This window comes from Mustelus asterias, chromosome 2, assembly GCF_964213995.1.
Source record: "Mustelus asterias chromosome 2, sMusAst1.hap1.1, whole genome shotgun sequence".
Lineage (NCBI taxonomy): Eukaryota > Metazoa > Chordata > Chondrichthyes > Carcharhiniformes > Triakidae > Mustelus > Mustelus asterias.
The window spans coordinates 156,238,672-156,265,848 of record NC_135802.1 but is presented as its reverse complement, the minus strand read 5'-3'; the positions used below and the strand labels follow the sequence as shown (position 1 = coordinate 156,265,848).

The window sequence follows — 27,177 nt, the reverse complement described above, 5'->3', positions numbered from 1 at the left end:
GAGGTGACCTGATAGAGGTGTATAAGATGTTGAGGGGTATTGATAGAGTGGATTCTCAGAGGCTTTTACCCAGGGCTGAAATGGTTGCCACAAGAGGTCACAGGTTTAGGGTGCTGGGGAGTAGGTACAGAGGAGCTGTTAGGGGTAAGTTTTTCACTCAGAGGGTGGTGGGTGCGTGGAATCGGCCTCCGGTCGTGGTGGTGGAGGCGGATTCGATAGGATCTTTTAAGAGACTTTTGGATAAGTTCATGGAAGTTAGTAAGATAGAGGGTTATGGGTAAGCCTAGTAGGTAGGGACATGTTCGGCACAACTTGTGGGCTGAAGGCCCTGTTTGTGCTGTAGCTTTTCTATGTTCTATGTTCTAATCCCCCTCCCCCCTCTCAACAGATCAGCCTTCCAGAGAGCCCAGAACACGGCGGCAATGTCTGCCATACCCAGCCCAGCGCCACTGAACAAAATACACCACAAGGGCTGGCCATTCGACCCATCATATATGTGCTAGCCCTCTGAAAGACTGGCACCCGCACCCATACTCTGCTTGGCCTGGAGGCTGAGTGTTCATCCACTACAGAGGTCGATTTCAATGTATTTAAATTCTCAGGGTGGCATCTTGTGGAAGCGACGGGGGTCTCAGCCGCCAGCAGAAGGGGAGGCTGGTGTGGGCAGAGGGGAAGGAAAGGCGGCAGCAAGGGCAGGGTGGTGGCTCTCTGGGGATCCTCCTTCCCACGGCAGGTCCCTTTGATCAGGCAATGAGTGCCTCTGAACGAGGCCCACCCTCCAGGAGCCAACAAGCAACCCCGTACAACCCCTCCCCAGGTGACAGAGCCCCCACGTGGTGAATACCAAGGGTGTGGGTTGAGCAGGGTGTCCATACGCCCTGCTTAAATGGGAGTGGAAATGTGAAGGTGACGCAGTCCCTACCCGTGTCGCCCCCCTACTCGGTAAATGCCCCCCCCGGCCATCAAACCCGCCACGGGGGGAGGGCCTAACGTTCCACCCTCAGCCTCTAACCCCAGTCTGAGAATGCCTCGTATCAGCCTCGTATCAGCTGCGGCTGGAGTCAGAAGATTGTGTGTTCAGATCCCACTCCAGAACATCCCCCAGGCTGTGATAGCAGGCGCAGAGCTGGGGGAGTGCTGCACTGCCACAGGCACTGGTTTCTGAGCGAGACAGGAAGCTGAAGCTCCGTCTGCCCTCTCGGATGGAATTAGGAGATCTCGTTTGAAGGGGGGGAGGGTGCGAGGGGAGGCGTCCCGTCCAATCCACATTACAAAAGCAGATCGTGCCGTCCTGAAGACACTGGGTGGGATTTTCCAACCATTCCGGCAGCCGAAAACCCTGGCTATTGTTTGTGGGATCTTGCCGTGTACAACTGAGCTGCTGCGTTTCCTACAGCACAACATCAGAAATACCTCACTGGCTGTAAAGTGCTTCGGGAACGTCCGCTGACTGTAAAAGGTGCTAGTGAAATGTAACTCTCTCTCTCTCCCCCCCGGCCTCAGCACTGACTCTCGACAAACCCATCACCCAGTGAGATGCTGAGGCCAGAATCTCCCAGGTACGAGTACCAGCCCAAACTGGTTAAACTCTCCTCGTACATCAGCCCTCCCATCCCCGGAAGGGCTGGAAAATCCCAGCCAGCCGGTGTCAGGGGGAACCACACTCTACGAGTCGGCAAACTGCATCCAGCTTTCAAACAGTCACTTGTTCAGCAGTAACAAGGAGTGAGTGAAGTCAACTCCTGGAGTCTGTACACTGAGCAACAGCTGACGCCATCATTCCAAACATCATTTAACGCTTAATTATTGATCATTCCCAGAATCTCTGGACCCTGGGAGGGGGGAAATAAAACTCTTTTCAGCAACTCCATGCTTTGTGGTCCAGTAAAAGTTTCAGCAATTGAATTATCCTCTATCCTTCCCTCCTCCAGGACTGCACAGGGGGAATTGCATTTTGTTACCCAAGTTTCCAACCTTTCCACAAAGTGACGGGGGCGCCATTCTCGGAGTCAAGCCTGCACAGGCTGAAATGCAGAGAGCAATCCAACGTAACGCTTGCTCCACACTAACACGGACACCACAAAGCCAACAGCACAACACAGCCACACTGGACCCCCAACCCCACCAGAAACGTGCTCACAGCTGAATCAATTCCCCCACCAGAGCAAACAAGGTCAAAGGTCAGGCAATGAGCGGGACATCACAGCTACATTCAAATCCACGTCGATGATTCACTGACATTCAGCCTGATGTCTAACTGAGTTCAAAACTCACGGTACGCTAACCCTTTCTGCTGGACTGGAGCCGCAACTGGACATTCAGAACATGTAAAAAGAGAAGTTTGATTTGGTAATGATAATTCTTTGCACAGAGTTGGAATAGGAATTGGGTGTATTGATTTTTGCCAATGTGTTGTTGGGGTGATTGTTTCCTATAATGGAGGATTAAAATTGGCTTCTGTCATTCCTACAAAGCGCCAGGGACCCGGGTTCAATTCCGGCCTCGGGTCACTGTCTGTGTGGAGTCTGCACGTTCTCCCCGTGTCTGCGTGGGTTTCCTCCGGGTGCTCCCATTTCCTCCCACAGTCCAAAGATGTGCGGGTTAGGTAGATTGGCCATGCTAAATTGCCCCTTCGTGTTCCAAGGTGCATAGGTTAGGTGGATTGACTGTGGTAAATAGTCCCTTAGTGTCCCGAGGTGTGTGGGTTAAGGAGAACTAGCAGAGTAAATATGTGGGGATTCAGGCATAGGGCCTGGGAAAGATACTCTGTCGGAGAGTTGGCACAGACTCAATGGGCTGAATGGCCTCCTTCTGCACTGTAAGGCTTCTATAAAATCCTACAGTGCAGAAGGAGGCTATTCGGCCCATCGAGTCTGCACCGACCACAATCCCACCCAGGGCTCCACCCCCAACAACCCCATGCATTTACCCTAGCTGGTCCCCCTGACACTAAGGGTCAATTTAGCATGGCCTATCCACCTAACCCGCACATCTTTGGACTGTGGGAGAAAACCGGAGCACCCGGAGGAAACCCACGCAGACACGGGGAGAACGTGCAAACTCCAGACAGACAAGCCGGGAATTGAACCCGGGTCGCTGGCACTGCGAGGCAGCAGTGCGGACCACTGCGCCACCGTGCCGCTATGAAAGCAGAATACCACTGCTTGCGACAGATTGAACAACATTCCCAGGATGTAACCACCCACTTTACTGACCAGTTAACCCAGCCCCGCAGCGCCTCACGCTCCTTGGCCACTAAAGGGGACGGCACAGGACAAGAACATTCCGGGCTCTGCGCTCACTTTGCAGCTCGGGGTTGAGGGGTGCGCTGGGTGACCACCTCGCCGGGCGAGTGGTCGGACACCCGTCACTGACTGCCCGTGACTCGCACACCTATTGGTCAGCGAAGCGCACAATCGGTACGGGTGCAGAGGGAGGCCATTCTGGCCCAGCGTGCCCGCGCGCTGAGCGTCACCCACAGCCCCGAACAAGCCGCCAATACGTACATTCCAGGCCGGCGTTGGTCAACCAAGCTTCCCTGGAACCCAAGTGTTCCCCGAGCATCCTGAACGTGACCCGCGCAATTTTCAGCTCATTTGGAAACAGTACCAAACCTATTTCAACTTTCCAAGATGTACTGTTCTCACATTTAATGAAAAGTCATCATTAATTAATTGTTTCATGCATTTGCGTTAATTCCTTCAATCACCTCATACCTTCATTTCATGTTTTTGGTTTTATATCGACGGTGGGAGCAGGCGAGCGAGGGAGTGGGAGTTGGGAATTCCACAGAATTGCACAATAAAATTGCGAGTGTTCCTTAGCCACGGGTGAGTGAGGGGGTGAAGGGGCAACCTGGACTCGTAACGTTAACCGCGTATCTCTCTCCACTGCCAGGGCCGCGGAGTTTTTCCAGCACTTTCTGTTTAATGTATTTGAAAATCCCTGGCTCGCACACTGTACAGAGTGGAGTGAGAGACGGTGCGGCCCGTCAGAGAGAAGGATCAAGGCCTCCAGGCTGGGAATGGCCAAAGCGCCCAGCAGTTGGGCAAGGGAGAAGGTCGAAAGCCTTTTCTCTTTAACCCAAGGATAGTTGTCTGAATTCGGAAGGAACGGAGTGTTAAATGCTAATTATTGAAGCCTTTCTGATTAATCTCTAACGATGGTACGTTGCTCTTACCTGTGTGTGTTAACATGTGTCGCTGCAATGAACTAGCCCACGGGAACAGGCGAGGGCAGTACGGGCAAGTAATCTTTTGCACAGAGTTAGAATAGGAATTCTTTTTCCCCTTCAAGATCTTTAGGTCCCTCTTTTCCTTTGCCTCAGGAGCTTTTTCCTCCTTGTTGGGTTCCTCTTTGACGCTGGTGGACTGCAGGAAAGGACTGAACTTGTTGGTATTAGTTGTGGCCAACATCTTCTCCACGCTGGCAAATTCCCCACTGGACTCTGGGTCGATGCAGCTGCTGAGACTGGGCCGAATCTTCCGGTACTTGATGCCACGCCGCCTCATCTTCCTCTTGCCGGGCCCTGCCGCGCTGGTCGAAGCTTTCTCCGCGGCGGGCTGGGGGGCTGCGGGAGGCCTCGCCGCGTCGCTGCCGCTCTCCGCTGGGGCCTTTGTTGCCACCGGGGCACTCTTTGAGTCCTCCGCCTTGTCGGACGAGGAGGTTGGCGGAGCGGCTTCCGTGCCGTCCTTGACGTCCCTCTTCAGCAGGGCCGGAGCGGACGAGACGGACGAGATGATCTGGGCGATGGACGCCAAGGGCGGCAGCTCTTTGGCGGCCGCGGGTTTGGGCAGTAGCAGCGGCGGGGGTGGTTTGGGCCTCAGAGGGCGCAGTAGGCTGGTACTCGCCACCACGGCGGAGAAGCTCGCCGGGCCCAGGCCGGGGATCAGGCCCTGCAGCGGCGGAGGATGTTTGGTGCTTACGTGCTTGTCGAGGCTGGTCTTCGCTGGGAAGCTGGAGGGGCACTGCTGACAGCTGAATGGGCCGCCGTTGACGGCCAGCTGGCTCTCGTCCTTGTTCTCCTTGCCGAGGTTGGGTTTGTCTTTCGGGGGGTTTTTGGGGACTGACAGGTCGATGGGCTCCAGGGTGCTGTCAAACTGTGCGGCCGGCGTGGCGAGCTTCCTGAGCAAGTGGATTTCCGGTTTGTACGGGTGCAAGGACACACTTCTGCTCTTCTGGGAAAAATCCAGCGGTTCGTCCAAGTCCATTGAAAAGATCCCCATTGGCTCCATCTTCAGAGAGCTCTGCGGCAAGGGCCCATGCAGGAACCCGTTCTGAGGCACCGGCGAGCCGCCGGCGGAGACGCTCTCCTCCGAAAGGGTGGGCGACGCCTCGCCATTCTCGCCCGCCAGGCAGTCCACCAAGAGGATGTGCTTCTCCATCTCCTTCTCCTCCACGTGGCTGTGCTGTTTGAGGATGTGGCGGATGCAGTTGTTCTTGGTGGAAAAGCCCATGCTGCACTCCCGGCACTCAAAGGGCTTCTTCTGGCAGCTGCTGTGCGTGCGCAGGTGGTGCCGCAGGGCCCGGTAGTACTTGAGGTCCTCGCCGCAGTACTTGCAGACGGTGTCCGGCGAGCAGAACGAGTCCACCAGCTCGGCGGTGTGGCTCTCCGCGTACTCGATGTTCTTCTCGATGTCTTTGCGGGTCATCTTCAGGTGCTTCTTGCGTAGGTGCCGCTCGCAGTTCGCTTTGACGGTGAAGGGGTAGTGGCAGATCTTGCAAATGAACGGCCTCTCCCCGCTGTGCGTGCGGAGGTGGCGGATCAGGGCGGCCTTGTCCGCTGCGATGTACGTACAGATGTTGCACTGGTAGGGCGAGATGCCCAGGTGCGAGCGGATGTGAGCTTTCAACACCCCAGAGAAAGCAAAGACCTGGTTGCAAAAACGGCAAGGGTACAGGACTTTCTTTAGCGCCGGGATCTTCTTGCCGGACGTCCTTGCCATCATGTCCTTGAGGTCTCCTTCCGTGACTTCCTGCTTGATGGTTCCGTTCACCTCCATGGGCATCAGGGCGTCGATAATACTGTCCTGCTCCAGCTGGCTCTTCATCTCAATCGGACTCAAGGGCTCGGTCTTTGGCTGCACAAATGGCTGCGGTCCGTTCGTGGCTCTGAGCTTCAGGTCCTGCGGGCCGGCCGCCGGATCGCTCGCCGACTTCACCAGCCTCAGAGGGGGCGGCGACAGGCTGGGGCTGGCGCAGCCGGGCGAGGCCTGCTGGGTGCTCATCAGCAAGGGGGGCGTGGAGGTCACCACCACGGTGCACGGCGGCACCAGGGGCTTTGGCTTGAGCGGAGGCATCTGCCTGTACATGGACTGCGTGGGGATGGAGGGAGCCTTGGAGAGTGGCGGGAGGCTGATCTGGGAAGGTGCGGAGGAGGCCATCTTCAGGATCTGCTGAATGTCAGCAAACTCGATGGCGGACTCGCTGGAGATGGGCTTCACCACGATGCTGCTGTCCGGCTGGATTATAAAACCTTTCTGGAAGGGCTGCAGGGACAAAATCTTGACCTTGTCCTGAATCGGCGAGAGGGAGGACAGGCTCGCTCCCAGGGAAGCCAGGTCCAAGGGCGGTTGATCCTTCACAGTAGCACAGTTGGCCTCTTGAGGTAGTTTCCATGGCGATGTCTCCACCCAGATGCTGTGGATGTCGAGCGGGGCGCGATCCTCTTGTTTCACCGCCTTGGTCTCTTTGGCGTGCTGCAGCCCCAACGACGCCATGAAGGCCTTCTGCTTCAGGTCCACGTCGGCCAGCGGCTGAGGCTCCTGCCGGGATTGGCCTCCTTCCAGCTGTCCTCGGTGCGTCTCCAGGTGCAGGTTGAGGGACGCCAGCATCGGGAAGGCCTTGTTACAGATCTCGCAAACAAATCGGTGAAACCTGCTCGTGCATCTCCTCAGGTTCAACTCCGACCAGACCTGCGAGTGCGCAAAGAGAGGGCAGATGTTAATGAAGAGAGGAGATAGCAGGGTAGTCCCTTCATGGGGCACAGTCACACAAAAAGACACCAACATTACAGAGACCCTCATCAAATCTGGGGCTCTAAATTTTTGTTCATCGCATGAAGGAGTCGGGACTTGTTTTTGGTGCATCTGAATTTTATGGTCATTCTGTGAGCGTGTAGGTCCACTCTTCCCTACAAATGGCAACACAGGTGGCCAAGGTGTTTAAGAAGGCATAGAATCCCTGCAGTGCAGAAGGAGGCCATTCAGCCCATCGAGCCTGCACCAATAACAATCCCACCCTGGTCCCATCCCCATAACCCCATGTATTTGCCCTGCTAATCCCCCCCGACACTAGGTTCAATTTAGCATGGACAATCAACCTAACCCGCACTCTTTGGGCTGTGGGAGGAAACCGGAGCACCCGAGGAAGCCCACGCAGACACGGGGAGAATGTGTAAACTCCACACAGACAGTGACCCAAGGCCGGAATTGAACCCGGGTCCCTGGCGCTGTGAGACAGCGGTGCTAACCACTGTGCCAACATGCCGCCCTTGGCATGCTTGCCTTCAATAAGCCGGGGAATTGTGTACAAGAGTTGGGAAATCACATTGCAGCTATATAAAACCTTAGTTATCATAGAAATCATACAGTACAGAAAGAGGCCATTCGGCCCATCGAGTCTGCACCGAACACAATCCCACCCAGGCCCTACCCTCATCCCTACATATTTTACCCACTAATCCCTCTAATTTACGCATCTCAGGACACGAAGGGGCAATTTTAGCACGGGCCAATCAACCTAACCCGCACATCTTTGGACTGTGGGAGGAAACCGGAGCACCCGGAGGAAACCCACGCAGACACGAGGAGAATGTGCAAACTCCACACAGACAGTGACCCAAGCCAGGAATCGAACCCAGGTCCTTGGAGCTGTGAAGCAGCAGTGCTAACCACTGTGCTACCGTGCCGCATTTGGAGTATTGCGTGCAGTTCTGGTCACCACACTACCAGAAGGACGTGGAAGCTTTGGAGAGAGTGCGACGAAAGTTCACCGGGATGTTTCCTGGTCTCGAGGGTGTCGGCTATGAGGAGAGGTTGAATAAACTAGGATTGTTTTCACTGGAAAGATGGAGGCTGAGGGGAGACCTGGTCGACAAAATGACGAGAGGCACAGACAGGGTGGATGGTCAGAGGCTTTTTCCCCAGGGTGGAAGTGTCACATTACAAGGGGGCAGAAGTTCAAGCTGAGAAGAGGTAAGTTTAAGGGAGATGTGCAGGGGAAGTATTTCACGCAGAGTGGTGGGTGCCTGGAACACGCTGCCAGAGGAGGTGGTGGAAGCAGGCACATTAGCAACATTTAAGAGGCATCTGGATGGGTACATGAATAGGGAGGGAACAGAGGGATACAGACTGAGTAAGGGCAGAAGGTTATTTTTTAGTTTAGTTCGGGCATCAGCATGGGCTTGGAGGGCTGAAGGGCCTGTTCCTGTGTTGTTGGCAGTTTGTTCTAGTTTTTTTTTCGAACCCCGCCACGGCAGGTGGTGGAATTTGAATTCACTAAAAAATATCTGGAATTAAGAATCGACTGGTGACCATGAAACCATTCACAAGATGGCGCCGGAGTGTACATAGAAACATAGAAAACTACAGCACAAAACAGGCCCTTCGGCCCCACAAGTTGTGCCGAACATATCCCTACCTTTTAGGCCTACCTATAACCCTCCATCCTATTAAGTCCCATGTACTCATCCAGGAGTCTCTTAAAAGACCCTATTGAGTTTGCCTCCACCACCACTGACGGCAGCCGATTCCACTCGCCCACCACCCTCTGTGTGAAAAGCTTCCCCCTAACATCTCCCCTGTACCTACCCCCCAGCACCTTAAACCTGTGTCCTCTCGTAGCAGCCATTTCCACCCTGGGAAAAAGCCTCTGAGAGTCCACCCGATCTATGCCTCTCAACATCTTATATACCTCTATTAGGTCTCCTCTCATCCTACGTCTCTCCAAGGAGAAAAGACCGAGCTCCCTCAGCCTATCCTCATAAGGCATGCCACTCAATCCAGGCAACATCCTTGTAAATCTCCTCTGCACCCTTTCAATCTTTTCCACATCCTTCCTGTAATGAGGCAACCAGAACTGAGCACAGTGCTCCAAGTGGGGTCTGACGAGGGTCTTACATAGCTGCATCATTATCCCCGGACTGCTAAACTCAGTTTCGTCAGAATAATTCCGCAAATCAACTTTCTCTGAATGTTTCTGGTCACAGCGGGAGCTATGAAATGTCACTAATGTTCAGAGTATGAAGCTTCTCAAACAGTGACCCACAGTCTATCACATTTTAAAGCAATGAAGAGGTGACTTAGTAGAGGCATACAAGATGATCAGAGGAGTGGTGACTTCTTGCAAGTTGTGCCCAGCATACCTTCTAATTCTATCTTTTACTCTCGTTCTATGCTTCCAACACTTTATTCTAACTCTTTTAAACTCTCTACCAATGCATTAATGACACCCTAGCTATGACTGTAACACTAATTCTGCATTCTCTCGTTTCCTTCTCTACGAATGGTATGCTTTGTCTGTATAGTGCGCAGAAACAATACTTTTCACTGTATGTTAATACATGTGACAATAATAAATCAAATCAAATCAAAATCATTGTTGAATGTTGGAAAAACCCATCTGGTTCACTCATATCCTTTAGGGAAGGAAATCTGCCGTCCTTACCCGGTCTGGCCTACAGGTGACTCCAGAGCCACATCAATGGGGTTGACTCTTAAAAGCGCTCTGAAATGGCCTAGTGAGCCACTCAGTTCAAGGGTAATTAGGGATGAGCAATAAACGTTAGGCCTAGTCAGCGACTCCCACATCTCATGGAAAAAATGTTAAAAATCATCTCAATCTCAAAACGTCGCTGCAGGAGTTCCTCAGAGCAGTGACCCAGGCCCAACACGCACCATGAATTGTCCACCGCTGGCCAGAGAGATTCAGCTCCTATTTGCTGTCCATTTCTGATCAGAGAGAATGCGTCAGGTGAGGGCAAGATGAGGTTTAGCTCTGACTTCCCGCTGTCCCTCAATGGGCAGGGACAAACATTGCTGAGTCTTTAGTGTTGTTCCTGAACAAATTAACCTTGACACAAACTGTTGCCATCAGGAAGGGGAAATGGAGAGAGTTGAAGGAGTGTTGTGTTGTGAAGTTGGGTTTGTGAAGTGTGGTCCCTTTGAAAGCTGGTTTTGTGTTCAGTGCTTGACTGTTTAAAACACAGGGTACACAGATTGCAACAATTGTAACTCGGACTAAGCATCAGAGTTACCTTTGTAACAGGCTTTGCAGGTTTTTGCATTTTGACAGCCTATGAGTTTAAAGAAGACACTCAGCGATCAGGACCCTATCAAATTTGAATTTGACCAATCCTGGGGTAGGAAAATGCATAGGTCACCAGGAATATAAAAATAGGAACTCAACTGCCTGCCTTCAGTTTTTAGTTCAGTTCAGTTGAGTAGAACTGAAAAGCTGCCACCTCTCAACACCTAGAGAGGGCAAGAGCAACTCTCTGCCAGCTAAACATTTATCTTAAGAGAAATTTCCATCTATCTACCAGAAGGGTACCAAATCAGAAAAGAGTTTGCCAACAGTGACAAAAGAACTCCAAAGGTTTTTTCAAAGCCGCAAAACCTGTTTGTATACTTTTTTGAGAGCAACTGAGTTAGTATTATTATTTTCTTTGGTAAAGCATGATCCTTGTATTTATTTGAACAGCGTTCCAGTTGCACCTTACTTTAATTGATACATTACTTGTTTAGTTAAAGTTCCCGGTTGGTTAAATAAATGACTTGTTAATTGTTCACTTAAAGTGAGTGTCAGGTCTTTCTGTTAATGAACCTCTAAACATTAAGGTAGAACAGTTAACACCTCCCCAAACACTTCAACAGATTGCAAAGCGAGGTAAAGGGGATTAACCTCTGCGTCGTAACAAAGGAGAGAGTAAATTGAAGGCAAATGTTAAAGTACCATCAGTACCACCGGTTATTCCAGGAATCAGGAGGGAGAGGACATTAATTTATCTTCCCCAATACAGTCACCGACAATTCGTCAATAAAAGCAAAATCGTGCAGATGCTGGGAATCTGAAATAAAAGCAGAGAATGCTGGAAACTCTCAGTTGGTCCAGCAGCATCTGTGGAGAGAGAAACAGAGTTTCGAGGCGTATACAACTTATTCAGAGCTGACATTAAGTTCTGAACAAGAGTCACATGCGACTCGAAACATGAACTCCCGTTTCTCTCTCCGCAGACGCTGCCGGACCAGCTGAGTTCCCCCCACCCCCACCCGCCCCAGCCCCCAGGCACCCACCTCCCCCCCCCCGAAGCCCCCAGGCCCCCACCCCCCCACGCACCCCAGCCCCACCCCCTCGAACCCCCCAGGCCCCCACCCCCCCCAGCCCCACCCCCCCGAACCCCCCAGGCTCCCACCCCCCTACCCCCAGGCGTTCTCTATTCTTATTCGCAATTCTTTGGCTGGTTTACCTGAGAAATGAGAGGGAACTTCTGGCAGGAGAAGTCGATGAATCCGAGGTCGTGGAAGCCCACGGGAATTGTGGGGTTGTTCTGGATGTAAGGCTTTCCCGAAACGTCGGTCGGAAGCTGCTTGTGGATTATGGTGTTATGGCGTAGCAAACCGCGGTGTGTCTTAAAGGAGATACAGCAGAGGTTACACCTGAGCGGGAAAGATCAATGGGGGACACGGTCAGTGTGCGTACAGAAACATGGTTCCAAGTAGCTGCAGCCCGCAGATTTTGGATGGTGCTTGGGAGCCAAACATCTCGTGGCCGATCTTACCAAAAAAATTCTGAAGTGCCAAACGAGCGTGAAAGTGGGAGAAATTCGCATTGTTCTTTTGGGGGATTTAAAAATCGAATCTTACCTTAATCCGGCCAAAGAATGAGGCCAAACCAGTTTCTCTCCAGCAGGGGGAGTGGGCAGGGCCCAGCTTATCCGAAAGCCAGCAGATAGCAGCACAGGGCGCAATTGCGCATGCTTAGATCTCTGTTCTGTGGTCGTGGCCAAAACCGCACCCTCCCCATTGCTGTTGCAGAGTGTGCAGCGGATTCTACGCACCCCCCCCCCCGCTCCCACAATCAGCCCATCCCTGTCTGGCATCTTTTCAGGTGCGAGGCTGATCTCGCCAGATATCCGGTTTCAGTAAAATGGCGAGAGGCGAGAAATCGGGCACGGATCTGATTTCTCGGCACTCACGCGTTTGGCCGATGAGGAGGTAAGATCGCCCCCCCCCCCTCCCCCCCCCCCCGCCTCATGCAACAGTGAATGTGCAACGTCTCTCAAAAGGTAAGATCACAAAAGGTCCTGCCACTGTCTAATTGCGATAATAATTTAACCCAGGCTTATCATGCAAGTTAGGCCAATACAGCTTTGTGAACTGTGGGTTGCCCTGGGTGAGTTCTCTTTGCGACCCTTGACCCAGAGATGGGTGCCTGGCCACTTATTCGCAGCATCTCTAAGGCCGCCTATTTCCACCTGCGTCACATCAGCTGATCCGCCCCCGTCTCGGCTCTTCCGCTGTTGAAGCCCTCGTTCCCGCCTGCATTGCCTCTGGATTTCACCACGTTGGTGCCACACTGGAGTGTTCTGCCACATTCTACCCGCTGTAAACCCGTGATTGTCCAAAGCTCTGCCGCCCGGGTGTCCAAAACCTGCCCCGTGTAATCTTCCCGGTACGCCCACGTAGATCGAGTGGCATGCTGAACCAGTAGGATCTTGTCCCGGATGTTTAACAATATTGTGAAACATGGGTCGGGTTTCTGTCAATGCTTAACAACTGGCGTTTATTGGTCGGGGGATTGAATTTAGGAGTCGTGGCGTTTATGTTGCAACTGTACACAACTCTGGTGCGGCCGCACTTGGAGTACTGTGTGCAGTTCTGGTCCCCACATTACAGGAAGGATGTGGAGGCTTTGGAGAGGGTGCAGAGGAGGTTTACCAGGATGTTGCCTGGTATGGAGGGGAGATCCTATGAGGAGAGGCTGAGGGATTTGGGATTGTTTTCGCTGGAAAGGCGGCGGCTAAGAGGGGATCTTATTGAAACATATAAGATGATTAGAGGTTTAGATAGGGTGGATAGTGATAGCCTTTTTCCTCTGATGGAGAAATCCAGCACGAGGGGGCATGGCTTTAAATTGAGGGGGGGTAGTTATAGAACCGATGTCAGGGGTAGGTTCTTTACCCAGAGGGTGGTGAGGGATTGGAATGCCCTGCCAGCATCAGTAGTAAATGCGCCTAGTTTGGGGGCGTTTAAGAGATCCGTAGATAGGTTCATGGACGAAAAGAAATTGGTTTAGGTTGGAGGGTCACAGTTTTTTTTTAACTGGTCGGTGCAACATCGTGGGCCGAAGGGCCTGTTCTGCGCTGTAATGTTCTATGTTCTATGTTCTAACCCTTCTAGCTGCTGTTGCCCTTTACTTCAGCTGCCCATCACTGTCTGTACAGAGTCTGCACGTTCTCCCATGTCTGCATGGGTTTCCTCCCACAGTCCAAAGACGTGCTGGTTAGGGTGCATTGGCCGTGCTAAAGTCTCCCTCAGTGTACCCGAACAGGTGGCAGAGTGTGGCGACTAGGGGATTTTCACAGTAACATCATTGCGGTGTTAATGTAAGCCTACTTGTGACACTAATAAACAAACTTTATTTCAAATCCTTTTCATGAGATGTGGTAGTCACTGGCTAGCCAACAACAACTTGCATTTATATAGCACCTCCAGCTGAGTAAAATGTCCCCGAGGCGCTTCAGAGGAGCGTAGACAACACAAGATGTAACACCATGCCACGCCAGGAGGTGTGAAATCAGATGACCAAAAGCTTACTCGGAGAGGTGAGTTTTAAGGAGTGTCTTAAAGGAAGGAAGGAGAGGGTGGAGCGGTGGAGAGAGGGGGGTTCCAGAACTTGGGAGTCTCGACAGCTGAAGACACGGCCATCAGTGGCAGAATGATTACAATCAGCGATTCTCAAGAGGCCAGACGGGCTCTCGGTCAGGGAGGGAGACCCTCCCCCAGCGGGTTCTTGGCCACTGCTGGGACTGCAACAGTCCAGATGCGATGGAGCATGGATATTTAGGTGAGTCCAAGGTGAGTCCAAGCGATGGGGCAAGGAGGCAGAAAGGCCGAGATGGAGTGGGGCGGGGTGAGTAAGGAAGAAATGCAGGGGCTGGAAGACTTTGAAGGGGGGGAGAGGCATTCTCCGATGGGCACCAGGGATTTGTAATGGTGGCACGCGCCCACCCCTTGACCACCTCATCGGTGTTCCACAGGACAATCTCAAAGCCCACCGAGTCCACATTGCAGGCCCAAAGTAAACAGTCAACCCGTGCGTCCCCCGAGCCTTAAAAATATAAGTTTGGCCAAGTTTCATTTCCAGGGCAAGTCCAGCTGCTTAGGGGCACAGAGGCCTGTCGGCAAAGTTTTCCACCTTATTTTCAGGCCAGCTATCCCAGCTTGGAAAAGGCCCTTTACCAGAAGACCATACGGTGGAGGAGCAGAATGAGGCCATTCGGCCCATCGACTCTGCTCCGCAATTCAATCATGGCTGATAAATTTCTCAACCCCATTCTCCCGCCTTTTCCATGTAACCTTTGATCCCCTTACTTATCTGGGTGGACAGATGAACAGACGGGGAATAGAGGGATACAGGCGGTTGGTCTAGAGAGGACATCATGATTGGCGCAGGCTTGGAGGGCTGAAGGGTCTGTTTCTGTGCTGTACTGTTCGTTGTTCAATCAAGAACCTATCTATCTCTGTCTTAAATACACTCAATGACCCGGCCTCCACGGCTTTCTGTGACGATGAATTCCACAGATTCACCACCCTCTGGCTGAATCGTCTCAGTTCTAAAGGGTCATTCCTTTACTCTGAGGCTGTGCTCTCGGATCCTTGTTTTTCCTACTAGTGGAAACATCTTCCCCATGTCCACTCTATCCAGGCCTTGCAGTATTCTGGAAGTTTCAATGAGATTTCCCCCCCCTCATCCTTCTAAACTCCATCGAGTACAGACCCAGAGTCCTCAAACACTCCTCATAAATCTGTGAACCCATACGCACACCATCCTTCTGCCAAGGCACCTCTTGAAAATATAAACCAGGGACACATCCGAAAGGCTTGGTCCTTTAAGAATAGGCCTCTGAAAGGTGGGTGATACCACATGGGATGAGGGAAGGATGCAGTCCATCTCGTGCCACAGCACACTGGGAAGTCTGAACCTGTTTGAGAGATCCCCTTGGGGTGGGTGTACGCACCAGAGAATGTTTGACGCATATTGTAAATGTTAATTTTTAAATACGACCCATAAGACCATAAGAGCAGAATTAGACCACTCGGCCCATCGAGTCTGCTCCGCCATTCAATCATAGCTGATATTTTTCTCATCCCCATTCTCCTGCCTTTTCCCCATAACCCCTGATCCCCTTATCGATCAAGAACCTATCTATCTCTGTCCTAAAGACACTCAATGACCTGGCCTCCACAGCCTTCTGCGGCAAACAGTTCCACAGATTCACCACTCTCTGGCTGAAGAAATTCCTCCTCATCTCTGTTTTAAAGGATCGTCACTGAGGTTGGATGGAGCTATTACAAGGGGGCATAGCTATAGGGTTCGTGGTGGGAGATATAGGAAGGATATCAGAGGTAGGTTCTTTACGCAGAGAGTGGTTGGGGTGTGGAATGGACTGCCTGCAGTGATAGTGGAGTCAGACACTTTAGGAACATTTAAGCGGTTATTGGATAGGCACATGGAGCACACCAGGATGATAGGGAGTGGGATAGCTTGATCTTGGTTTCAGATAAAGCTCGACACAACATCGTGGGCCGAAGGGCCTGTTCTGTGCTGTACTGCTCTATGTTTCCATGTCTAGGTTGTGTCCATAGCTGTAAGTGTGGTGAGGACACCTCCAAAGGCCACACACTGAACTGAAAAGAGACTGAACTGTATCCCATCTTTGTCAAGTCAAATTTAAACCCTGATGTAATGAAGCGTGACACATTTCACTAACAAAGTCTAATTCGCAAAGGGGGGAAAAGCTTCAGAGTTGGCTCGAACGTTTGTGTTGCTGTTCCCAATTATTTTATCTGCTCTTTCGGTCAATTTCATTTCCACACCGTGAGAGCTCTAATTAGAACAATTCTGTCCAATTTTGTCTGAACTGCAGTTTCTTTTGAAGCAGCGGTCACGGAGGCCATTCTTGTTGGGATAGCAGCGACGTACTGAGGGGGAAGTGTAGACCGTTACGGCTTGTGTGCACACGGCATCCACATGGACTGTCCCCAACTCAGGAACCGGTCTGCGGGAGGGAAGGAGGGAGAAACCTGGCCGTGCCCCCGATGCCCCCTCCAACCCACATGGACAACCGCTGCTACACAAATGACCCTTGCCGTGACCCTGAAGGTCAGCATTTACCGGCCATGTTGTTGGAGGCACCGGTACCGCCAGTAATACACCGTAGATCACAACCTACAGATCGACCCCATTTAAAGGAAGGAAGGAGAGGATGGAGCGGTGGAGAGAGGGGACCCCATTTCATTGATGCCAGAGTCCGGAGCTCTACCAGCCGGCCACGGAACCGGCACAGACGAGGATCTGACAACGGAATCTCCGTTGACCTCGGGCGGGAATTTCCGGACTCGCCTGAGCTTGGCCATAAAATCCCGCCCGGCGTGTGTGTAGGCCGGCGCTGCGTGTATAAGTCAACCTCCCATTTGTCAGCTAATGATCACATGCTCAGGAATATACTCTGTTGTGAAGTGCGGTCCCTTTAAAAGCTGGTTTTGTGTCCGTGCTTGGATGTTTAAAATGCAGGAGCATACAGGGTACACAGATTGCAACATTTGTAACAGAGACCTAAACATTAGGGTTGCCTTGGGAGCAGGCTTTTGAATTTTGACAGCCTATCAGTTTAAAGAAGACACTCAGCTATCAGGAACCTATCAAATTTGAATTTGCTCTTGTTGACACCATCCTGGTGTAGGAAAAATGATAGGTCATCATAGTTATAAAGAGGAACTCAACTGCCTGCCTGCAGTTCAACTGAAGAGCTGCCACCTCTCAACACCTAGAGAGGGCAAGAGCGACTCCCTGCCAGCTTAAAAATCTCTCTTAAGAGAACTCTCCATCTATCTAACGAAGGGTACCAAAATCAGAAAGAGCTTACAGACAGCAGAATTGGCAGAAGAACTAAAAAGATTTTCCAAAGCCAAGTAAGAAGCCTCACAACACCAGGTTAAAGTCCAACAAGTTTAGTTGGAATCATGAGCTTTAGGTGCACTGCTCCATCATCAGGTGAGTGGGATCAGGCGAAGGACTCATCTGATGAAGGAGCAGCGCTCTGAAAGCTCGTGATTCCAAATAAACCTGTTGGACTTTAACCTGGTGATGTGAGATTTCTTACTGTGCCCACCCCAGTCCAATGCCAGCATCTCCACATGGCTTCCAAAGCCAAAACATCTGGTTGTATATTTTTTGAGAGTCTGGTTTTTTTTGGTAATGAATGGACCTTGTATTTATTTGAACAGCATTCCAGTAGTATCTTACTTTAATTGATATGTTACTTGTTTAGTTAAAGTTCCTGGTTGGTTAAATAAATAACTTGTTAATTGTTCACTTAAAGCGAGTGACAGGTATTTCTGTTAATGAACCTCTAAACGTGAATGAAGAACAGTTCACACCTTCCCAAACACTTCTAACAGATTACGAAGCGAGGTGTACCTCTTTGGGGGATCGGCATGGCTTCTCAATTGGGAATCAATCTCTGCACCGTAACAACTCACATTAGGAGGTGGCTTCAGTTTTTCAGCCCAGGGAGCTTGTGTTTAAGGATTATACTCAAAGCAATCAGGAGTCCTGAGTGCAGTTTCGGTCCCCTTACCTCAGAAAGTATAATATTGCCATAGAGGGAGTACGACGGAGGATCACCAAGACCTTGTTCCGGGGATAATGAAGAGAGATTGGGCAAACTGGGCCTGCATTCTCCGCGGTTTCAAAGAATGAGAGGTGATCTCATTGAAACCTAGAAAATACTTCAAAGGAATGGACAGGGTAGATGGAGGTTAAGGGGTGTCCGCCCCTCGCACGCTCCGATTCCCGTGGCGGGCGGGGCGATAGGATTCCAGCCAGGATGCTACCCCTGGTTGGGGAGTCCAGAACCAGGGGGCACAATTTCAAAATAAGGCGGAAGCCACTTTGGACCGAGATGTGGAGAAATTTCTTCACACAGAGGGGTGTGGATCTTTGGAATTTTCTAGCCCAGAGGGCTGTGGAAGCGGCGTCATTGAGTGTGATTATAGCAGAGATGGATGGAATTCTGATCAACGATAACGGAAAGGGTTCCGGGGACAGTGGGCGAAATCTTACCAAGAAACGGCAGAGTGTTGTTTCTGGCGAGAGGAGCGGCATGTTTCTCTCCAGAGAAACCGGTCGCTTTTCCCTCCGAGTCTCACCACATTCTGCCTAAAAGGAATCAGTGGGCGTGTTTCACGCCATTATGCGGAGGGGGGCCTCAACTCGCTGGCAACGCCCGGCTGCACTGAGCTCGGGCCGCCATCTTGAAACGCCACGCCAATCATAACAGGAATAAACCTCCCTACCCCCGCCCCCCCCCCCCCCAACCAGAGATCTCAGGTACTCCCCTCCCCACAGTGCCACCAGTGGGACTGGCACTTCTCTAATCCCCCTCCCCAGTATAATTGGCCCCTCCCCACACACAGTCGGAGCCAGTATCCACCCCTCCCCACCCCTGGTCCTCCACATCCCCTGCTCCCCCATCTGCTCTGGCCCACCACCACATATAAAAGACTCCCCTCCCTCCCCATAAGATTCCCACTGGAGTCCGCGCCTTGGCACAGGTTGACACTTCCAAGGTGGCATGGACATCTTTGGACTGTGGGAGGAAACCGGAGCACCCAGAGCTCCCTGTTGGTGGGTGGTGCAGGGAATGTGCCAGCCTTGTGGGTGCCACCTCTGTACAGCTTTGTACTATGAGCAGCCGTGCCAATCAGTCAGGGTTGTACCTGGTTCAGTTGCCACCTGATGCCTTTGTCACTCGCTTGGCCCATGAGCGGGCAGTTAGCTACTAGATTCATAGAAACATAGAAGATAGGAGCAGGAGGAGGCCATTCAGCCCTTCGAGCCTCGTCCGCCATTCATCACAATCATGGTGATCATCCAACTCAATAGCCTAATCCTGTTTTCTCCCCATAGCCTTTGATCCCATTTGCCCCGAGTGCTATATCCAGCCACCTCCTTCTGCACTGTAGGGATTCTTTGAATTGGCGGGGCATGGGCACGCTGCTGCCTTTTAGGGAGGGTCACCCTGGAACGCCAAACAGGTCCATCCACCTCACTTGGCAATCTTCCAATGGGGTTTGGTGCTGCCTTGCCCCAATATTTGTCCACAGACCTCATTTCCCTCACGCACACACACGTGCACACACACATACATACATACATACATACACATACACACACACATATGCACACACACAGACACACACTCGCCCACTCTCCACAGCCATTGGGTCTCCTTATTTCTCCCCCCACACAAACAGCCTTGGCCCCTGATAAAAATCTCAAATCCATTTTGCGCTTTTACAAAGACAGAAACAACTATTGCCCTCGATTCAGCTCCTTCTCTGCTAAGTGGCCGCATCCTTTTAAATGTTGGCTGCAGGGGAAGATCCCATTAGGTAAGCTGGAATGCGGAGAGGTGGGGTGGGGTGGGGGGGTTGCAGTTTGCTGATGATTCAGACAGGCCGGCCCGGGCAGTGCGTGGGGCTGTCGGCTCCTTGTCTGTTTCCCTGACAGCAGCAAGTCAGTGCAGGCAGTGCGGCCTACACACCTCAGGCTCGACACGGAGCCTCCCTTACTGCTTAGCTGGGTAAACACTAAATCATAAATTCCTTCTCCCTGTTTGGATAAGCTTAGTCGGGCTGCCTTATCTTCCAGCCCAACGAAAGTTTTAAAAGTAAATCATTAACAATTCCTTCCTTGGGATTTTTCAAATGTTTTCGCACACAGAGATGCGAGTTAATGCAAACATATTAACAGCCTGGATGTTTCAGAGCTTGGGAATAAAAGGGGGGGGGTCACGAAATGAGCCAGCATTCCTGAACGGCAGAGCAGTGACCCACTATCAGAGTGCCTGGACGTGACTTTGCAGGGGACAGGCTTCTTCGTGACAGGACGGGCCTCCCTGTCAGTATCCGACACTTGTTGACACACGCAGCCACAACCTGAGCACTTGCAGCCAAATGAGATTAAACCGTCGTCAAAAGCATCCAGCAGCAGGACACAACGGCCCTTTTATCAGTTCCAGGTACTGAACTCGCAAGCCACTCCCCAAAAGCTTAGGCTGAATGTGCAAACCAAGCCTTCAAGGACAATAGGAGTCATTGTAAAGCCAGTGCTGTGGCTGGGGGAATGAGTTCCAGAGGGAGCCGCTCTGCACCAGATTTGGCCACTGCAACCCTTTCAACACCTTTTTATTATTTCACTGCCCCGAACATCTTTTCTTTCACGCCATCGCGGGTTGAAAAGCGAGTAACACTTTCCCCGCCAAGGTGCTTGCTTCAAACTGAGAGCGGTGAATTCCGTGTCAAATGATTTACCCCTTGTCTTGTCGGGGGTTGCTGTGATCTGCCCCTGCGCTCTCATTCAATAATCTCCCGTTCTCGCTCTCCTTAATCTTGTTAATCTCTTTGGAGACTCAGGTTGCGTAGTCAGCGATATCGAATCTCCACAAATAAGAAAAGACATTCAAACCATCAAACCTAATTTACGCAGCCCTCGGTGCCTGTGTGTAATCTATAAACCACCCCCCCCCCCCCCCTCCCCCACAAAGATCCACCTGGGGATCCACATGACAGCAGCAATGTTTGAAGTTTGTTAATTAGTGTCCCAAATCAGCTTACATTAACACTGCAATGAAGTTACTGTGAAAATCCCCCAGTCGCCACACTCCGGCGCCTGTTCGGGTACTCTGGGTGAGGATTTAGCACGGCCAATGCACCCTAACCAGCACGTCTTTCGGACCGTGGGAGGAAATCGGAGTACCCGGAGGAAACCCACGCAGACACGGGGAGAATGTGCAAACTCCATACAGACAGTGGCCTAAGCCGGGAATTGAACCCGGGTCCCTGGCGCTGTGAGGCAGCGGTGCTAACCACTGCGCCATTTTTACAGCCTCACTCCGGTTTCAACGTAATCATAGAATCCCTACAGTGCAGAAGGAGGCCATTTGGCCCATCGAGTCTGCACCGACCACAATCCCACCCACGCCCTATTCCCGTATCCCCACATCTTTACCCTGCCACTCCCCCTAACACTAAGGAACAATTTAGCATGGCCAATCAACCTGCACATCTTTGGACTGTGGGAGGAAACCGGAGCACCCGGAGGAAACCCACACAGACACGGGGAGAACGTGCAGACTCCACACAGACAGTGACCCGAGGCCGGAATTGAACCCAGGTTCCTGGTGCTGTGAGGCAGCAGTGCTAACCCACTGTGCCACCGTGCTGCCTGAACAATAACAGTAATAAAACGCCCCAATTATCAAACAGAGTTGGGGATCTGGGCCAGGCAGGGGGGCTATTAGGACAGGTGACCAAAAGCCAGCTTCTGAAAGTGGTTTTAAGGAGGACAGCGAGCGGGACAGCGAGGCAGTGAGGTCTGGGGAGGGAATTCCAGGCCTCGAGGCCTAGTCAGCTGAAGCCACGGCCTGCAATAGCAGGGGGGAGGGCTAAAATCGAGGGTGCGCAAGAGGTCAAAAGTATTGGAGCTGAGATCTCTCGGAGGGACTGAGGGAGGTTACAGAGAAAGGAGGGATGAGGGGGCCTTGGATGGATTTGAAAAGATGGCAGTTTTTAAAGGGGGGCATTACCAGCCCATCCTCTGTCGGGCCGATTCAGCACAGAGCAGGGAGCGAGGCTGGATGTATCTCCAGTGCGAAATCCCACCTCAGCGGCCTGTCAAGGCAGCTCTACCTCACTCCCCCCATTAGCGCAGGGATTCTTGTCTGAACAGCAGGCACAGTGTACACAGCCCGTTTCCAATTCTCTCCCAACCCGGCTCCACTCGCTCCTACATTTCTGTGCACGGACTCCGCCCCCTCCAATTCCCACTGCCACATCCCAATTGCGGCAATCAAAACAGCTGCAGTAATCTCTTCCAGTTGCTGCAGCTTCCAACACAGCACTGACTGGGCCTCAAGCCTGACTCCGGCTGTCTCACTAAACTCCAGTCATCTCGGTTCAGCCCTCTCCTCTCCCTCCCCACCCCCTTTTCAGACCGAGCAGTTAAACAGGCTCCAGAATTTGGAGCAAAACACTTGAGTGGAGTTTGTATTTGTGAGGACAGTGGACACCCCCCCATCCCCCACCCCCCCCCCCCCCCCCCTGTGTATGGCCAAGCACAGCAGACAGTTCAATAGCATCGCCGAATCTTTAACACACAGGCCAATCGGACAATCCAGTCAAGGAAACCCATCGTGACGTCCTGGGGATGGACATGCCTGCTCACAAAATGGCCGCCTTGGCGTCTTTCCGACCGCCTGCTTTGGCTTGGCAACAAGCTACCCCACGGCACCTTCCTCTCCAGTGGGAGTGTCAGGCATCTGGTCCCAGGAACTGACACAGGCCCCTCTGTCGATTCCACGACCATCAAGTACCGATACAGGCCTCCCTCCCGCACCTCACTCCACCCATCCCCGCTCTCCAACCTTCACAACAGCTGTGCTGTCAGCAGCAGACGCCCATTACCGAGGGGGAAGCCCGGTGGACCCCTTATCAGAAACCTCCCATCTCACTAAGATTTCAGACTTTCGGCCATTCCTAATTTCAACCGCTCCACCATTGGTGGCTGTGCCTTGATTTGACTTGATTTGATTTATTATTGTCACATATATTAACATACAGTGAAAAGTGTTGTTTCTTGCGCACTATACAAAGCATACCGTTCATAGAGAAGGAAAGGAGAGAGTGCAGAATGTAGTGTTACAGTCATAGCTAGGGTGGAGAGAAAGATCAACTTAATGCGAGGTAGGTCCATTCAAAAGTCTGACAGACTGTCTGTATGTGTGCATGCTTGTGTCTGTGTGTGAGTGTGTGTCTGTGTGTGCGTGCATGTCTGTTGTGCGTGCGTGTCTGTGTGTGCGTGTGTGTCTGTGTGCATGTGTGTCTGTGTGAGTGTGTGTGTCTGTGTGTGTGTCTGTGTGTAATTGTGTGTGTGTCTGTGTGTGAGTGTGTGTGTCTGTGTGTGCATGCGTGTGTGTGTCTGTGTGTCTGTGTGTGTGGGTGCGCATATGTGTGAGTGTGCGTGTGTGTGTCTGTGTGTGCATGCGTGTGTGTGTCTGTGTGTGCGTGTGTGTCTGTGTGTGTGTGTCTGTGTGTGTGTGTCTGTGTGTGTGGGTGCGCATATGTGTGAGTGTGTGTGTCTGTGTGTGTGTGTGTCTGTGTGGGTGCGTGTGTGTGTGTCTGTGTGGGTGCGTGTGTGTGTGTGTGAGTGTGTGTGTGTACATGAGAAACCCCCTCACCCCATCCCCAATTCTAAACAATGTTAAAGCCAGCAGCTAGCTGTGCTATCACTGCAGATAATGCACTTTGTCAGTTATAAAGCTCGGGAAGGAACAAATGGAGAACCGTTCAAAAACAACATGCATTTATATAGCACCTACAACATCTCACAGTGTCTCCTTGTGCTTTGTGGAAGAATTATGAAGCAGAACGAGCCTCAGAGGGGAGGATATGGTGGGGGGGGGGGGGGGGGCAATACGGCTGAAGAAAGAGGGAGGTTTATGGAGGGTCTTGAACGGCGAAAGGAAGAGGAAGAGAGCAGAGAGATTTAGGGAGGGAACCCCTACGCTTGGGGCCGAGGTGAGTTGAATCCATCACGCAAACCAGCCTCTCATCCATTGACTCTGTCTACTTTGCCTTGGCAAAGCAGCCAGCATAATCAAGGACCCCACGCACCCCGGACATTCTCTCTTCCACCTTCTTCCTTCGGGAAAAAGATACAAAAATCTGAGGTCACGCACCAACCGACTCAAGAACAGCTTCTTCCCTGCTGCTACCCACACACACAAACACACGCCCACACAGACACACGCACACACACAGACACACGCACACGCACAGACACACGCACACAGACACACGCACACAGACACACGCACACAGACACACGCACACAGACACACGCACACACCCACACACACAAACACACGCCCACACAGACACACGCCCACACACAGACACACGCACACGCAGACACACGCACATAGACACACGCACACAGACACACACACACAGACACACGCACACACACAAGACACACGCACACACACAAGACACACGCACACACACAAGACACACGCACACACACAAGACACACGCACACGCACACACACAGACATATGCACGCACACACACAGACACACCCGCACACACAGACACACGTACGCACACACACGTATGCACACACAGACACACACAAACACACGCACACACACAGAAGCAGAAGAGCTTTCTCATAATGCCCGATTAATGTGTCGAGTGTTTGGCCGCACAGGGATTCCCTGGAGAATCCGGGCATCGGAATGAGCTGCGGGTTGGGAATTGAAGGAGGCGGGATCCAAAGAGTGATTTCTGAAGGAGGAAGTGCCACTTAACCAGCCGCTGGCTCGGTCGACAGCCCCACTGTCAGAACCTCTGAAGCATACAGAGCGATACAGGCACCTCTGGTCACCAGCCACAAAGAGAGAGGCGGTGGCAGGGATAATGTCACTTGGAGCACCAGCCTTGGGGACGTGGGTTGGTGAAATTGTCATACAATCTGGAATTATAAAGCTAGGCTCAGTGATGAAGACGGTGAAACTATCGTGATTGTTGGAAAAACCCATCTGGTTCACTGATGTCCTTTAGGGAAGGAAATCTGCTGTCCTTACCCGGTCTGACCTACATGTGACTCCAGACCCACAGCAATGTGGTTGACTCTTAACTGCCCCTCTGAAATGTCCTAGCAAGGGCAACTAGAGACAAAGCAGGGGAGGGGGGGGGGGGGGGGGGGGCGGGGGGGGGCGGGGGGAGGGTGGCAGGAGAGCTTAGGCCTCAAAGTAGGCCTCAAATTTAGACACTTGCAAATTTTCTGGCCTTCAATACTTTTTGCAATTTGGTTTAAGGAAATAATGTAGGAAAAGAAAGTAAGTTTTGAAGTTCTGTATTGTACAGTAGGCAGCGTCCGTGTAGCCCAGGCCACTGGCGTGTGAAGGAGTGTGTGGGCCCGTGTATACAGCACGGCAGCATTGCTAGCACACGGCTGATGCTGCGGTACTATTCGATCGCACTATCTCTTTATATTGGATAGTTTTTCGGCACACGTTCCAAAGCCTCAGGAATTGCCTTCAAGAAATCAGGTATCACTAAAGCCTGAGCTCTGTGGGGTGTTTTCCAGTCGCCGGCTTCAGGTGAACACACTTCCAGCGCGTTGAAGCAGATCGCGAACTCTCACAGTTCAGCGATGGGATAATGGTCTCGCTCAATACCAACCGCGACACTGCACCACAGTGAGATTTCTCCTCAATAACTCGTGCATTTGCACAGAGGAAGGTTGGAAGAGTGCTCGTCAAATAAAAGACATTGGCGTTAGTGCCGGAATTCTACCGCCCACCACGGATTCCAATGGAAATGTCCGTTGACCTCAGGTGGGATTTTCCGGTCTTATGTCGAGCGAGGTGTAAAATCCCGCCCGATGTCTCACTTTTTTTGATGCCCTATTTTAGAGTCATGGAGCAATACAGCACGGAAACGGGCCCTTCGGCCCAACCGGCCCATGCCGAGCATGGTGCCCTCCCAGCTAGTCCCAACTGCCCACCTTTGGCCCAAATCCAGCTAATCCTTTTCCATCGGGGCGGCACGGTAGCACAGTGGTTAGCACTGCTGCCTCACAGCTCCAGGGACCTGGGTTCGATTCCCGGCTTGGATGACTGATCTGATTTGATTTGGGGCGGCACGGTAGCACAGTGGTTAGTACTGCTGCCTCACAGCTCCAGGGACCTGGGTTCGATTCCCGGTTTGGGTCACTGTCTGTGTGGAGTTTGCACATTCTCCTCGTGTCTGCGTGGGTTTCCTCCGGGTGCTCCGGTTTCCTCCCACAGTCCAAAGATGTGCGGGTTAGGTTGATTGGCCAAGCTAAAATTGCCCCTTAGTGTCCTGGGATGCGTAGATTAGAGGGATTAGCGGGTAAAATATGTAGGGATATGGGGGTCGGGCCTGGGTGGGATTGTGGTCGGTGCAGACTCGATGGGCCGAATGGCCTCTTTCTGTACTGTAGGGTTTCTATGATCAATGTACTTATCCAAATGCTTTTTACATGTTGCTATTGTACCCGCCTCAACCATTTTCTCTGGCAGTTCATTCCATATACTCCCCACCCTCTTGTGAAGAAGTTCCCCCTCAGGTCCCTATTAAATCTTTCCCCTCTCACCTTAAACCTATGCCCTCCAGTTTTCAATTCCTCTTCCCTGGGAAAAAGACTATGTGTGTTCATCCTATCAATACCCCTCATGATTTTATACACCTCAGTAAGGTCATCCCTCACTCTCCCCCCACATTCCAAAGAATAAAGTCCTAGCCTGGCCAACCTCTCCCTGTAACTCAGGCCCGCTAGTCCTGGCAACATTTTTTTCATGTTATCTTCATTTTTTATTGTGGCGAGGGACCAGGGCCCCTCTGGATCTTGGAGAGGGCCCAATTAAGGAGGGACAACGATGCCCAAGTCCCATCAAAGAATAAAATTAAATAGACTAAGAGAGCTGCGAGGGTTAAAGGAGAAAGTGACACACAGTGATTGGTACCGCCGTGCTTACAGGGTTGAGTGTTGCTTCCGAAATAGCCTGGGGTCTCCAGCTCCTATTCTACCCACCCCGCCACTGGGAGGCTGTTCAGTCAGTATCACGGACAACCCGCTGACCGTGGTTACACCGTGCGCCGAATCATCAATATTTTCGGGACTGGGGGAGGGCCCTGAATCAAGCCCCCCAGGATATTAACCTGGCCACCCGTCACGCCAGGGCAAGTGGCTAACAGCACTTCCTGCGCCTCTTCTGAAGCTGCAGGGAGGTGGAACGGGTGTGGTAATGCCAGCGTGCTACTCAGGAATGTAAAGCTGCCACCTCCTCTGCCAGGTGAA

At 52.0% G+C, this 27,177-nt stretch overlaps 1 protein-coding gene across 1 annotated transcript in view; it reads right to left on the bottom strand.

Moving 5' to 3' along the window:
- Positions 1–27,177, bottom strand: part of rreb1a (ras responsive element binding protein 1a) — a 57,539-nt gene that overhangs the window by 13,355 nt on the left and 17,007 nt on the right. The window contains exons 4-5 of the mRNA XM_078200737.1: positions 11,468–11,657; positions 4,181–6,914 (exon numbers count right to left, since the gene is read on the bottom strand). Of these exons, the coding sequence (XP_078056863.1) occupies positions 4,181–6,914; positions 11,468–11,657 (2,924 nt within the window). The remainder of the gene's footprint in view (positions 1–4,180; positions 6,915–11,467; positions 11,658–27,177) is intronic.